We start from the raw sequence: 13505 nt of genomic DNA, 5'->3' as shown, positions 1-13505 counted from the left end.
CAACTAGACTGAAGAACAAAAGGACAGCGGCTTATCTGTTCCCCTTCCCCAGATTCCCCACTGCTGTTCCCCTCCCCCAATTCCCCAATAAAATCTTTAAAAAAAAAGAAATGCTCTGCATGTGGTGTCGCATATGGCAATGACAAGATCACTGCACACTGCAAATGACCACAGAGTATTCTGGGTATGGATAGGATAATATAATTATAATGGCTTTTCTATAGGCTATTTCGTGTTGTGAAAATCTTACAAATTTAATGCAGGATACTTAAAGGTCATCTAAATATAAATATTCACAACCATTGCTTGCGACCTCCCTAGAATTTTTTTTAAGAATTCACCTTACATTTGGGGCTATATGGTATCTTGGCTAAGGGGAATTTCAAATTTTGAAATGGGTAAAGAAAGATGTGCCACAATTGGGGGATTTTCAGTGCTTCACTTTATGGCAGCGTTCTTATTTCTGCTAGCTAAGGAGATAGGAGAAACTTTCAACAAGCATAGATGGGTACCAGCTTGCTGCTGCAGAAAAACAGAGACAAATGCTGAATAACAAAACAACTGGATTTAACAACTAACCATTTAAAATAGCAAACTCAGTAGAATAAATATTTATGGAACAAATGAACAAGTGAATGAATAAGGAAAGTAAGTACCAAAATTAGCAAGATGGAACAGCGTCTCTGATTTCAGAAGGTAAGACAATGAGAAAGGAAAGCAGATGAAAGTCTAGAGGTTGTTAATTCACTAAACAAATACTGAGAATCCAATATGTGCTCTAGGAAGCGTTAGGGATGGTGGCCCTTGTGTTCTGGGAACCCAGAGGTAGCCTTATGTATGTGCATATAGAACTGAGAGAAGTGGTCCCCAAGGAGATGTCTGTTTGCAGCTTTGAGGAGCAGAAATCCTCCAGGTGAACTGTGGTGTGGTCGGGGGATGAGTGCATTTCTTGGGCAAGTGCACAGGGGAAAAAGCAACATGGCAGTTTCTTATAAAGCTCAGACAGTGGGCATAAAACAAAGCTGAAAAGGAGCCGATTGTGAAGGCCACTACACATCAAGTAAAATGTTTAGATTTTTCTCTTAAATGCTCTGTGAGATGTCACATGCTTGAAAAAAACGTAGCAGAGAAGCACTAAGTCTGGGATGGGCAACATAAACAGTGAGGGCGTGTCCACTATCATTTATTTACATACTAAAGGATATGTTTTGTGGATTCATCCAGTCTGTAGGTTTGTTTTTGTTTTTTTTCATTTCTGTCCTTTGTCTTTTGGTTATCTCTGCTTTTAGTACCCAAAAAATGCCTTCATCTGTAAGTTGGTCTACTTATTAAATGGGATTTGATTTTTCAGCAATACTACAGAGGCAGCGTTGTAACCATACTGGGTGACACTTCTGACATAAATAAAGACAATAAGTTTACATGGAAACTGTCTACTAATGACAAATGGGGAGCAGTGCTGGGAGACTGGCATTACTGTTCGCTGGGGAAATATTAAACCAAAAACTATAAATGTCAAAATTGTATAGCTATGACTTCTGGTTCTGGACAAGATGGAGTAGATGCACCACTCCCCATTTTCCCACTAAGCACAGCTAAAAACGCAAGATATGATGTATACAACAAGCATAATAAGACTCTGAAAGGTGGAGATAAGAAGACAGACTGGCTAGGGACCTATGGAGCAACATTTTGGTGAGTTCCCTGGGTTTTATATTTGCCTTATATATCCTGGACTGGGTGCTGGAACCTAGATGCTTGGTTGAAGCCTGCAACCCAGAAAAACCAATAAGGACAAACGATTAAAAAAAAGCCCCTAATAAAGCCTGCTTTCTCTAGCCAAAGGACCAGGAATGTGGCAGCATAGCAGGACAGAAAACTTTTAGATAATGACTAACCTAGGCCATGAGAAAAAGTGGCCTCATTGTCACCCCAGTCAGTAAACTGAATGGGGAACCTCAGACTTCCACCTTTGCCCAGCTGTACTAAGCTATATGGCCCCCTCCTGCTGCTGGGGAGGTGTCAGAGAAGGTGGGGTGGAGAATCTTGCCACCCCAGACCCCTCCATTGTATCAGTGGGAACCCTGCAGGGAGCCTGGACTTTCACCTCTATCTGGCAGTAACAAAGTTTTCTCCTCATCCACACTAAAGTGGTGTCAGAGGAAGCTTTTCACCATGCCCAGGGGCACGGAGGCTCCCACCTCGACTCCACAATGTCACTTGGGAGCAGTAATGAGGTGGTCCTCATTACTAGACAGAGTGCTTTCAGAGAAGGCTGAGGGAAGAGCCTGAACTTCAACCCCACTTAGCAGCAGCGAGGCACCCCTCCCCCATAGGTTAATGGAGGCTGAGTGGGGAAGCTAGACTTCTATGTGCTCCTGGCAGTAAAGAGGTGGGGCCCTCCCATATCCTATCCCCACTGGTGCAGTGTCAAGAGGCCTGCTAAAACAGTTGTAAGTAAAACCTAGTCTCACAGCCTAATACTCAAATATTTAGGATACAAATAAAAATCACTTGTCATATCAAGAAAGAGGAAAATCTCAACTTGAATGAAAAAAGGCAACCAGAAGATACCAACATCAAAGTGGTACATATGTTGGGATTATTTAATAAGGATTTTAAAGCAGCCATCATAACTATGCTTCAATGGGCAATTGCAAACACTTGAAACAAGTGAAAACCAGAAAGTTAAATAAAAGAAAGAAGAATCAAATGGAAATTCAAAAATTCAAAAATACAATAACTAAACTAATAAAACTCAACGCATGGGTTGGTTTAATAGCAAATGAGAGAGCAGAAGAATCAGTGAACATGAAGTTAGAACAAGAGAAAGTGTCTCATCTTAACAATAAAGAGACAGACAAACAAAGCCTCAGGCATCTGTGAGTCCGTAACAGAAGATCTAACATTATGTCATCAGAATCCCAGAAAGAGTGGGGCTGAAAAAAGTATTTGAAGGGACAATGGCTGAAAATTTCCCAAATGTGTAAAAGACATAAACCTACATATTTAAAAAGCTGAGCATACCTCAAACAGAAAAGATACCCAAGTCATAACACATCATAATCAAATGTCTGAAAATTAAAGATCTGAAAAGTAAAAAAAGCTGAAAAAAGCCATGAGAGAAATAGCACCATAACTACAGAAGAGAAACAAATAACAGAAGATTTTTCATCAGATACCAAGAAGCCAAAAGGAAGTCTTGAAAGAAATATCAATCCAGAATGCTTAGCTAGCAAAAATATCCTTTAGGAATGAAAAGAAAACCAAGAAGTTGTTAGATGAAGAAAACCTAAGAGAACTGGTTGCATCATGCCGGCTCTAAAAAAATCACTAAAGAAAGTTCTTCAGATAGACAGAGAAGATTCCAAAGGAAATCTGGAACATCAGGAAGGACGAAAGAACACCAGAATGAGTAAAAATACGGGTACAAAAATTTCTTTTTTTCTTGAGTTTTCTAAATTATGTTTGATGGTTGAAGCAAAAATTATAACATCTGTTTTTCAATGTACATGCAGGAAGTATTTAAGACATTATAAATGAGGGAGGGTAAGGGGCTTAAAGAGAGAGAAGGTTTCTACATTTCACTCAAACTAGTAAAATGCTGACACCAGTAAATTGTGATATATATGTATAATGTAATACCTACAGCAACTACTAAAATGTTGATACAAACAAGTACATTCAACAATGCTATACATAAATTAAAATGGAATTCTAAAATAGATTGGTAGGTAGATTAAAAAAGCATGACCCGGGCCGACCGAGTAGCTCAATTGGTTAAGAGCTCGTTCAATAGTGAGCTCTGAGCAACAGCGGTTCGATGCCCAGCCCAAGCTGAGGAGCCGCTGAGCTGCCAACAGGTGGCAGGATGGCTCCAGCTTAAAAAAACAAAACAAAACAAAAACTCTCCCAAACAAACAAAAGTCCTGGGTCGGTTGGCTATACAGATAAATTTTACCAAACATTCAAAGAAGAATTAACACCTATCATTTCAAATTATTCCAAAAAAGAGAAAAATGAAGAGGAAAGGCTCCCATGCTCATTTTATAAGGCCAGCATTACCTTGATTCCAAAACGAGACAAAGACACTACTAAAAAAAAATAAAGAAAATTATAGGTCAATATCCCAGATGAACATGGATGCAAATATCATCAACAAAATATTATCAAACCGATTCAGCAATGCATTAAATACATTATAAAGATTATACACTATGATCAAGTGAGATTTATTCCCAGGATGCAAGGTTGATTCAATATCTGCAAATCAATTAACGTGATACACCACATTAACAAAATGAAAAACAAAAACCATATGGTCATATCAATAGATACAGAAAAAGCAGTTGACAAAATCCAGCATCCTTTTATGATAAAATCTCTGCAAAATGGGAACAGAGGGAACATACATACCTCAACATATTAAAGGCCATATATGACAGAGCCACAGTTAACATCATACTCAATGATGAAAAGCTCAAAGCATTTTCCTTAAGACCAGGAACAAAATAAGGATGTCCACGTTCACCACTTCTATTCAACATAGTTTTAGAAGTCCTAGCTATAGCAATCAGACAAGTAAAAGAAATAAACAGCATCCAAATTAGGAAGAAGTAAAACTGTCATTATTGGCAGATAACATGATACTAAATATAGAGAACCCTAAAGAATCCACACAAAAAAACCCCCTATTAGAACTGATAAATGAATTCAGTAAAGTAGCATGATACAAAATTAATATTCAGAAATCAGCTTCATTTTTTGCACCAATAATGTGTTACCAGAAAGAGAAATTAAGAAAACAATCCTATTTACAATTGCTTTAAAAAAATCCTAGGAATAAATTTAACCAAGGTGGTAAAAGACCTGTACTTGGCAAACCACAGTCATTGAAGAAAGAAAGCTCCTTCAGAGATACACAAAAAGAAAAAAAGAAAAACAAAAAAAAAGGAAGGATATACTGTGCTCATAGATAGGAAGAATTAACATCATTAAACTGTCCATACTACCCAAAGCAATCTACAGACTCAATATAACCCCTACCAAAACACCAGTGGCATTCTTTATAGAACTAGGACAAATAATCTTAAAATTTTTATAAAACCACAAAAGACCCCTAATAGCCAAAGCAATTTTGAGAAAGAACAAAGATGGAGGTATCATGCTACCTGATATCAAGCTAACTACAAGGCTACAGTGATCAAAATAGCATGGCACTGGCATAAAAACATGCATACAGATCAATGGAGCAGAATAGAGAGAACCCAGAAATAAACCAACGCCTATGTGGTCAATTAATTTATGACAAAAGAGGCAAGAATATACACTGGGATAAAGACAGTCTCTTTAAGACATGATGCTGGGAAAACTGGACAGACACATGCAAAAGAATAAAATGGATCACTTTTTTATACTATATACAAAAATAAACTTAAAATGGATTAAAGACTTAAATGTAAAACTAAACCATAAAACTCCTAGAAGAAAACATAGGCAGTAAAGTCTCTCACATTGCTCTTAGCAATATTTTTCCTGATATAGCTCCTCGGGAAAGGGAAACAAAAGAAAAAATAAACCAATGGGACAATATCAAACTAAAAGGTTTTTGCCAGCAATGGAAACCATCAACAAAATGAAAAGACATCCTACTAAATGGGAGAAGATTATTGCCACTGATATATCTATATGGGGTAAATATCCGAAATATATAAGGAACTCACACAACTTAACACCAAAAAAATCAATCTGATTTAAAAATGGGCAGAGGACCTGAATAAATATTTCTCCAAAGAGGACATACAGATGGCCTATAATTATTTGAAAAGATGCTCAACATCACTAATCGTCAGGAAATTGTAAGTTGAAACCAGAGTGAGATACCATCTCACACCTGTCAGAATGGCTATCATCAAAACATCAACAACAAGTGTTGGTGAGAATGTGGAGAAAAGGGAACCATCATGCACTGTTGGTAGGATTGTAAATTGGTGCAGCCACTATGGAAAACAGTATGAAGTTTCCTCAAAAAATTAAAAATAGAATTACCGTATGACCCAGCAATTCCACTTTTGGGTATTTTTCCAAAGAAATCCAAAACACTAATTCGAAAAAATATATGCACCCCTATGTTTACTGCAGCACTATTTACAATAGCCAAGATATGGAAGCCAACCTAGGTATCCATTGATAGATGAATGGGTAAAGAAAATGAGGTACAAATATACAATGAAATATTATTCAGTCATAAAAATGAATGAAATCTTGCCATTTGTAACAACATGAATGGACCTAGAGGGTATTATGCTAAGTGAAGTAAGTCAGACTGAGAAAGACAAATACCATATGATCTCACTTATATGTGGAATCTAAAGAACAAAATAAATGAACCAACAAAACAGATATAAAGTCACAGATACAGAGAACATTTTGATGGTTGCCAGATGGAGTGGGGTGGGGGATGGGTGAAAAGGGGGCAGAGATTAAGATGTACCAATTGGCAGTTACAAAATAGTCACAGGGATATAAAGTACGCCTAGGAAATACAGCCAATAATACTGTAACAACTATGTCTGGTGTCAGATGGGTACTAGACTTATATGGGGGATCATTTTGTAAGTTACATAAATGTTATTTATATACAACATATATAATCACTATGTTGTACACAACTAATATAACATTGTATATGTCAACTGTGAGAAATTTAAAAAAAATTATTTTAGTAAGCTAGTTATCTTTGTACACATTTTGATTAACATTTCAAATACCAGGTGGCGTTTATTTCTTTATTTCTTGATGCTCGCACAACATATTCTTCTAAATATTTAAGCCCAGAAGACCATAGGCCAACTGTATATGATCTAACTATAACCAACGTATGAGGGCCTTTAAACTCATATTGTTTTGAGATTAGAGCATGCGAAATTTTAACTGAACAATTCTCATATTATTAAATGTCATTAACTTCAGAAGCTGTTTAGGAAGCCACTTAGGTTTTTGAGGTAGAAAAAAAGTGAACCTTTCATGTTCAAATTAGGCCTGACTTTACTGTATAAAAAGCATTTACATAAGAAGAGGTAGCCCACCCTTGATCTTTACCATCTTATTGTAATTAATCTACCTTCATTGTAATATAATTCACATATCATGAAATTCAGCCTTTTAAAGGGTACAGTTCAGTGGTTTTTAGTATAGTCACAAAGTTGTGCAAACAACTCCAGAATATTTTCATCACCACAAAAAAAGTAATCCCATAGCTATTAGCAGTCACTTCCCAATCTGTTCTTCCCCAACCCCTGGCAATCACCGATCTACTTCCTGTCTCTATGAGTTTACTTATTCTGGACGTTTCATACAAATGGAATCATACAATGTGTGGCCTTTTGTGTCTGGCTTTTTTCACCAAGAATAATGGTTTCAAGGCTCATCCATTTCCACTTTTTTAAGTTGAACAGAAAACCAAGCAGAGTACTATGACCCTCTATGTATCCATCATCTAGCCTCAACAACCCTGGCCCATCCACACATCATGTACCCCACTTTGTATTATTTTGAATGAAAGCCCAAATGCCACATTGTTTCTGTGTAAATATTTCCATAAGGACATATCATTATCATAGCTAATCTAACACTGGCTTCCTAATTAGAGCTCTCCTTCTTATTTTAACAGCCCATCTCTAACAAGAACTGAATTTTTCCTTTGCTAGGCATTATTTACTTAAGAAAGTCACTAGATTCATGTACTTGTTCTGCCTAATAAAAGCACTAAAGGGGAAAAATGGAAATAGAGTCATGAACGGAAATCTCGGAATAATTTCTCCAGAGGCCAAGATTCAAAGTGATCTAAAATTTGATAAATACCTCAGTATTTCTTCTGACAGAAACACTCACATGGGGGCTGGTTACTATTTTAGCTTTCCCTTGTCATTCCAGGAAAGGACTAGAGGTTATTACAAGGGTATTTTGCCTCTGTGTTTTTAGCATGTACAATTACAAACCTGAGAGCACTTCAAGTTCCTAGGCGAGGACTAAAATCAAAGGGAATTTATGAGCCCAACAGACATAATTTAGGGTTTCCTTAATGTTTGTTTTACGAAAGGCAGCAAAGCAGATATTCACTATAATAAGGTGAGGCGACAACAAACAGAAAAGAGAAGAAAGGACACGTAAGGATAAGGGTGGCAGCAGAAGGTTTATTCGAGTTACACTTACCTTTTTGTGAGCTATCAGGAGGCAATTGGAATGTTCATGTTCGCAAGCAATCTCGTAGTCAGGGATCAGCCCCACCAGCTCGTGGACGAAGCGTACCACCTCCTCGTGCCAGGGCACGTTGGCCATGGTAAGGCTGCTGGCCGAGCTCTCTCCACAATAAGTAACACCCTGTGCAGACATTACAACAGTTAGAGACAGTTACGGTCCTACTTAAAAGGCATAGAGTAAGAGTTTCAGAGGTGGAAAGGCTTCCACAGGTATCCCAATCTAATCCAATCTACATTTTAGAGTGGAGAAAGTGATATAAAGATGATAAAATTTGCTAATATGAGTAGTTAGTAACAAAGAACAATGGGGCCCCCAGGCCAGTGTTCTTCCCACTCTATGTCAACACTGGCGCCTGGGTACCTGTGTTTTGTGTTACGTCACAATCTATGCTGTCTAGTCACAATTATATATGTGAAAGAATAAAACCTTTACATTCAGATTCATTTGGGCAGTATAACAGACTAATTTTCAAGGGATTATAGTCCCCTGGTATAAGAATGCAGGGATAGTTGACACCCATAAAAATTCACTGAACAATTTCTTCAGTGGAAAAATAGGGTGAGCTCCCACGTTCTATTACAGTTTAGACTTGAGGTTGGTAAACTTTCTGTAAAGGGCTGGCAAGGGACCCTGTTATTGTTCTTTATTCTTTAAGGATTTCACTTTGTAATATATTTTGTATATGGATATATAGATAAACAAAGAATCATGCCAAATAGGAAATACATTTGTGGATATGCATACATATACTTTAACACACCTACACATACACACATGTATCTCACTTCCACAGGAATCCCTGTTCACGATGAATGCAGTGAGATAACTGTGCTTCTGTTTGGAACTCTACCTGACAGCCCAGGCACATAAAACCCAAAAGTTTTATAACTAAGTTCTCTATTTGGTAGGGTGCATAATGATAAATGATTAATTTTTTAATAATAAGGTATGTCTTAAATTTGTAGGCTCTTCAAATACCGCAGAATCAAACTTTCTTGGCAAATGGTTTGAATATTCTAGATATGCTGCTACTAAGCAGGGAATAACTGAAATTTTAAAAAAGTGCAGCAGTCACATACACTCTCTTTCTCTCTCTCTCTCATTCTCTCTCTCACACACAAACACACATATACGTATTAAAGGGAGAAGAATGACATTAAGTAAAAGCCAACAAATGAGCACTGCAGAGGGACCCTGACCCTACAGATGGCAGAGCTGGGACTTGGCTGAAAACTCATGAGCTCTGCAAAACGCTCTACTCCAGATGGCTATTCAAAAACATTGCTGGTAGCCTAAACTGAGAAGACCTTTGCTGAACGTAAACTACAGACAACCTAGCTTAAATACAATAAACAAAAGAATCTTCTTTACTAGCCCAATGATTTATAGACTTCATCAAACTGAGTCTGAGTGTTAGGTGAATTAAAAAAGCAAACAATTTTTTTAAATCTTTAAGAAAGCATGGCTGCAAAATTGTGTGTAAATGTACCCACATGAATAAAAACCATGAAAATTATTTATTGGTAGGTCAAATTAGTCATAAAAATGTACTTCATGTCAATTTAAATACTGTTTATGATGTGTGAATTATATAAACAGCCACGCATATAGTAACTAACTCAAAGGAATTTATTTTTAATATTTAAAAAGTTTACTGAAACAGAGGTTTTAGATAAGATCTTATATTCATAACAATGGCTTTGGAAAATATTTTAATATTTCTTATTCAGCAATAATAAATCATTAGGCAGTAAGGAGAGATTTGGTTTGGAAGTAAAATTAAAGAATGAAGGCCACAGTTTATCGTAAAATTAAAGTATGAAGGCCACAGTTTATCACTGTGCCTTCACATAATACTTGTCCATACATTCACATGATGCTTTACAGCACTTTCACATAAAAGTTCTCATTTAAGCCAAACAAAATCCTCTGACGTGGGCAGTATGAGTACTTGCTGAACCAGCCAGAGCCCGAACCTTCACCATGACAGAAAGCTGTAGGCAGACGCCAGTTGCAGTGAATTAGTTCCAGAAAGGAAGCACTTTGGGGAACCCCTGAGCCCTCACCCAGCTTGGCTCCTGGTGCCTCACTGCTCGGTGCCGTCTTCTCTGCTTCACTTCACCCTGCACTCGTCTGCTAGTGCGACTGCTTCATTCCTGAGCACACCAACCCTGAATTGTCTAAAAATACTTCTTTTGCCCTCACATCAGGGCTGTGTGACACCTTCTCATCCCACCACCACCCCATACCTTCCCCATTTATCACCAGCACCAAATTCTTCCCTCACAACTTTGGAAAAAACACAACCTCAAGAAAATGGATGGGGACAATGTGGCAACTGAAAAGCAGCCACTCGCTCCACAATCTACAGGTTGAGAAATGACAAACAGACCCAAACAAAGTTAGACCACCTGGTTGGCAGTGAAAAGCATACTGTACCACATCATTACCCTGGGGCCTTGCTGATGGCTCTGCTCTAGGAGACGGGGCCATAGTCTCTTTTGACTGGATGTTTGGAAAGTTTACCTGGGGATTCAAGGTCTGTGGGCAGAGCAGGATTTTGGCAGCTTGATATTCTATAATGACTGGGTGTCAAAAGACTTCTAATACTGTTTTTGTCCCCTGTAGTTTGATGACAAAAGAAATGTTGTCTTTATGACTTTTTGCAGTGATATACTCAAAACATGTCTCTCCTATACCCTAAAAATGCTTCCATTACCCCCATCCACCCCCCAAACCCATCCCCCAAAAAACAACAACAGCTCAAGCTTCTCAGCAAGTCTTCAGGCCTTCTTACTGGACTGCCCCACTCAGTATCCAGTCTCTACCCGGCTAACTTGCCCACTGTCTCTCTAATCTCCAGTCAGGAACTCCCACCCCATCTGACCCTAATATCATCATTGTGTCTCGTGCGCATCTCCTACCAGGTAACTGATATATATATATATATATATATATATATATATATATATATATATATATATATATATATATATATATATATATATATAATGTGTGTAAATTCTGAGCTCTCAGAGGGCAAGGGGTGCACCTGTTCCTCTCTGTAACCCCAACCAATCTATGCTGAGTGACCTAAAGATCAAGTAACAAATTCTTCTATGATGATAAACCCAGAGCTCTTTTCTGATCTAAAAAAAATTTCATTCATATTATTTGGGATTTTTCTACTCCCTAATGATCATGAACCACCTGATAAAAACTGGTTAGGTAGTGCTACGTACACACACAAGTATTATTCCGTACCTTTGTATAGAGAGTGAGGCCCTGCTAAAACATTTGTTTTGCAAGATGCATTCTTCAAGGACTGAGCTCTGACAGTTATGAGGTCTGACAATTAAGTTCGTGAACTCGTCCTAGAAAAAGTGCTGCATACCTCATTGCTGAATATCACTATGGTCACCTTCAAAGTATTCCCCTTGGGAAGTTATGCACCAACACCAGCGCCTAGTCCACCCTTCAAAGCAATTTTGAAACTCTTTTTCTGGAATAGCCATTAGTGCTGTCATTGTATTAGCCTTGATATCCTGTATGTAATTAAAATGTCTTCCTTTCAATATTTCCTTTATCTTCAGATAAAGAAAGAAGTCACTGGGGGCCAGATCAGGTGAGTAGGAAGGGTGTTCCAATACAGTTCTTTGTTTACTGGCTAAAAACTCCCTCACAGACAGTGCCGTGTGAGCTGGTGCACTGTTGGGATGCAAGAGCTATGAATTATTGGCAAAAAGTTCAGGTCGTCTAACTTTTTCATGCAGCCTTTTCAGTGCTTCCAAAGAGTAAATTTGGTTCACTGTTTGTCCAGTTGGTACAAATTCATAATGAATAACCCCTCTGATATCAAAAAAGGTTAGCAACATTGTTTTGACTCTTGATTTAGACTGACAGAACTTCTTTGGGAGTGGACAATTGGCTGATTTCCATTGTGCACTTTGACACTTTGTTTCAGGGACATATTCGCACACCCATGTTTCATCACCAGTGATAACACAGCCCAAAACATCATCTTGTCTCTCCAAAAGGTCTTGACAAACTTCGACTCTTCTTTGCTTTTGTTCATCGGTGAGCTCCTTTGAGACTATTTTTGCACACACCTTTCTCATGCCAATATTTTCAGTTAAGATTTTCCTAACTGTTTCTCCATCGATGTTTACTTGGTCTGGTATGCTTCTCACAGTCAGCTGACGATTCTGATGCACAATTTGACAAATTTTTGTAATGTTTTCGTCAGTTCTGCTCATTACTCCGCCCTGACCTCTCTTCATCAATGACACGTTCTCTCCCCTCAGAAAAATGTTTAATCCATTTATACACGGCCATTTTCTACATGGCATTATCCCCATAAACTTGGATTAACATGTCCCTGATTTCACTTTCACTCTTGCCAAGTTTAAAAAGAAATTTAATGTTTGTTCGTTGCTCTAATTCAAGCTCAGACATTCTAGCAATGGCACACAAAAACATGCAACAACAATAATGAATGCCACTCAGTAAGACACTGTCACACTTCAACACAAACACAACTGTGAGACACTGATATACCAAGGTTATGAAACATTACCGAGCTGTTTGTACAGTGCTGCCAATGTAAGTGCACAGTGGCAAGTTCACAAATGTAATTGTCAGACCTCGTACAGTGCTAAGGGTAAGAGAGTCTTAAATCACTTGACAACAAACAATTACTGAGCACTTACTATTTGTAAGGTGCAATGCTGGGCAGAGACTACAAAGGCAGTATTTCATTATAAACAAATTGTACTACAAAACTTTTCAAATGAAGCAGGTGTTTGTAACACGAAACACATTTTCATAAACAAGTGAGCCAATAATGGTAGTTAAGATTCTCAGGCTAGCAAATAAAGGCCAATTTGAGCCTAATGAAGCTAAAATGTATGTTAATTTACAGGGATTTTAACAGAAAAATATTTTACAAGACCAGCAACAAAAGAGGAAATCAAGAAAATAAAAAAATAACTTTGGCCTTTTGAGCTTCCTTTGCTCAGCCCACTCCAAACTCTTTGGAGTGTACTTTCTTTTCTAATAATGGCCCTTGAGCCATTCTCTACTGCTCGGCCCACTTCTGCTTTTTTGAAATGTATTTTTACTTCTAATAAACTCCTTTTCTGCAACTTTAAAAAAAATAGCTTCTATTGACTTAGTTTAAATAAATGTGCTTAAAGGAAAGTGAGCTAAACATTTACTGACAAGCATACACATTACCCCACTGA

The 13505-nt window shown here is 37.7% G+C and overlaps 1 protein-coding gene across 3 annotated transcripts in view; it reads right to left on the bottom strand.

The window, feature by feature from the left end:
* LOC109393965 (S-adenosyl-L-methionine-dependent tRNA 4-demethylwyosine synthase-like) overlaps positions 1-13505 on the bottom strand; it is a 225135-nt gene that overhangs the window by 34664 nt on the left and 176966 nt on the right. For all 3 annotated transcript variants that reach the window (XM_019663723.1, XM_019663725.1, XM_019663724.1), the window contains one exon: positions 8215-8382. In XM_019663723.1, coding sequence (XP_019519268.1) covers positions 8215-8382 — 168 coding nt within the window. The remainder of the gene's footprint in view (positions 1-8214; positions 8383-13505) is intronic.

This window comes from Hipposideros armiger, unplaced genomic scaffold (genome assembly GCF_001890085.2).
Source record: "Hipposideros armiger isolate ML-2016 unplaced genomic scaffold, ASM189008v1 scaffold_400, whole genome shotgun sequence".
NCBI lineage: Eukaryota > Metazoa > Chordata > Mammalia > Chiroptera > Hipposideridae > Hipposideros > Hipposideros armiger.
The sequence above is the reverse complement of the archived record's forward strand: the minus strand, read 5'-3'. Positions and strand labels throughout refer to the sequence as shown.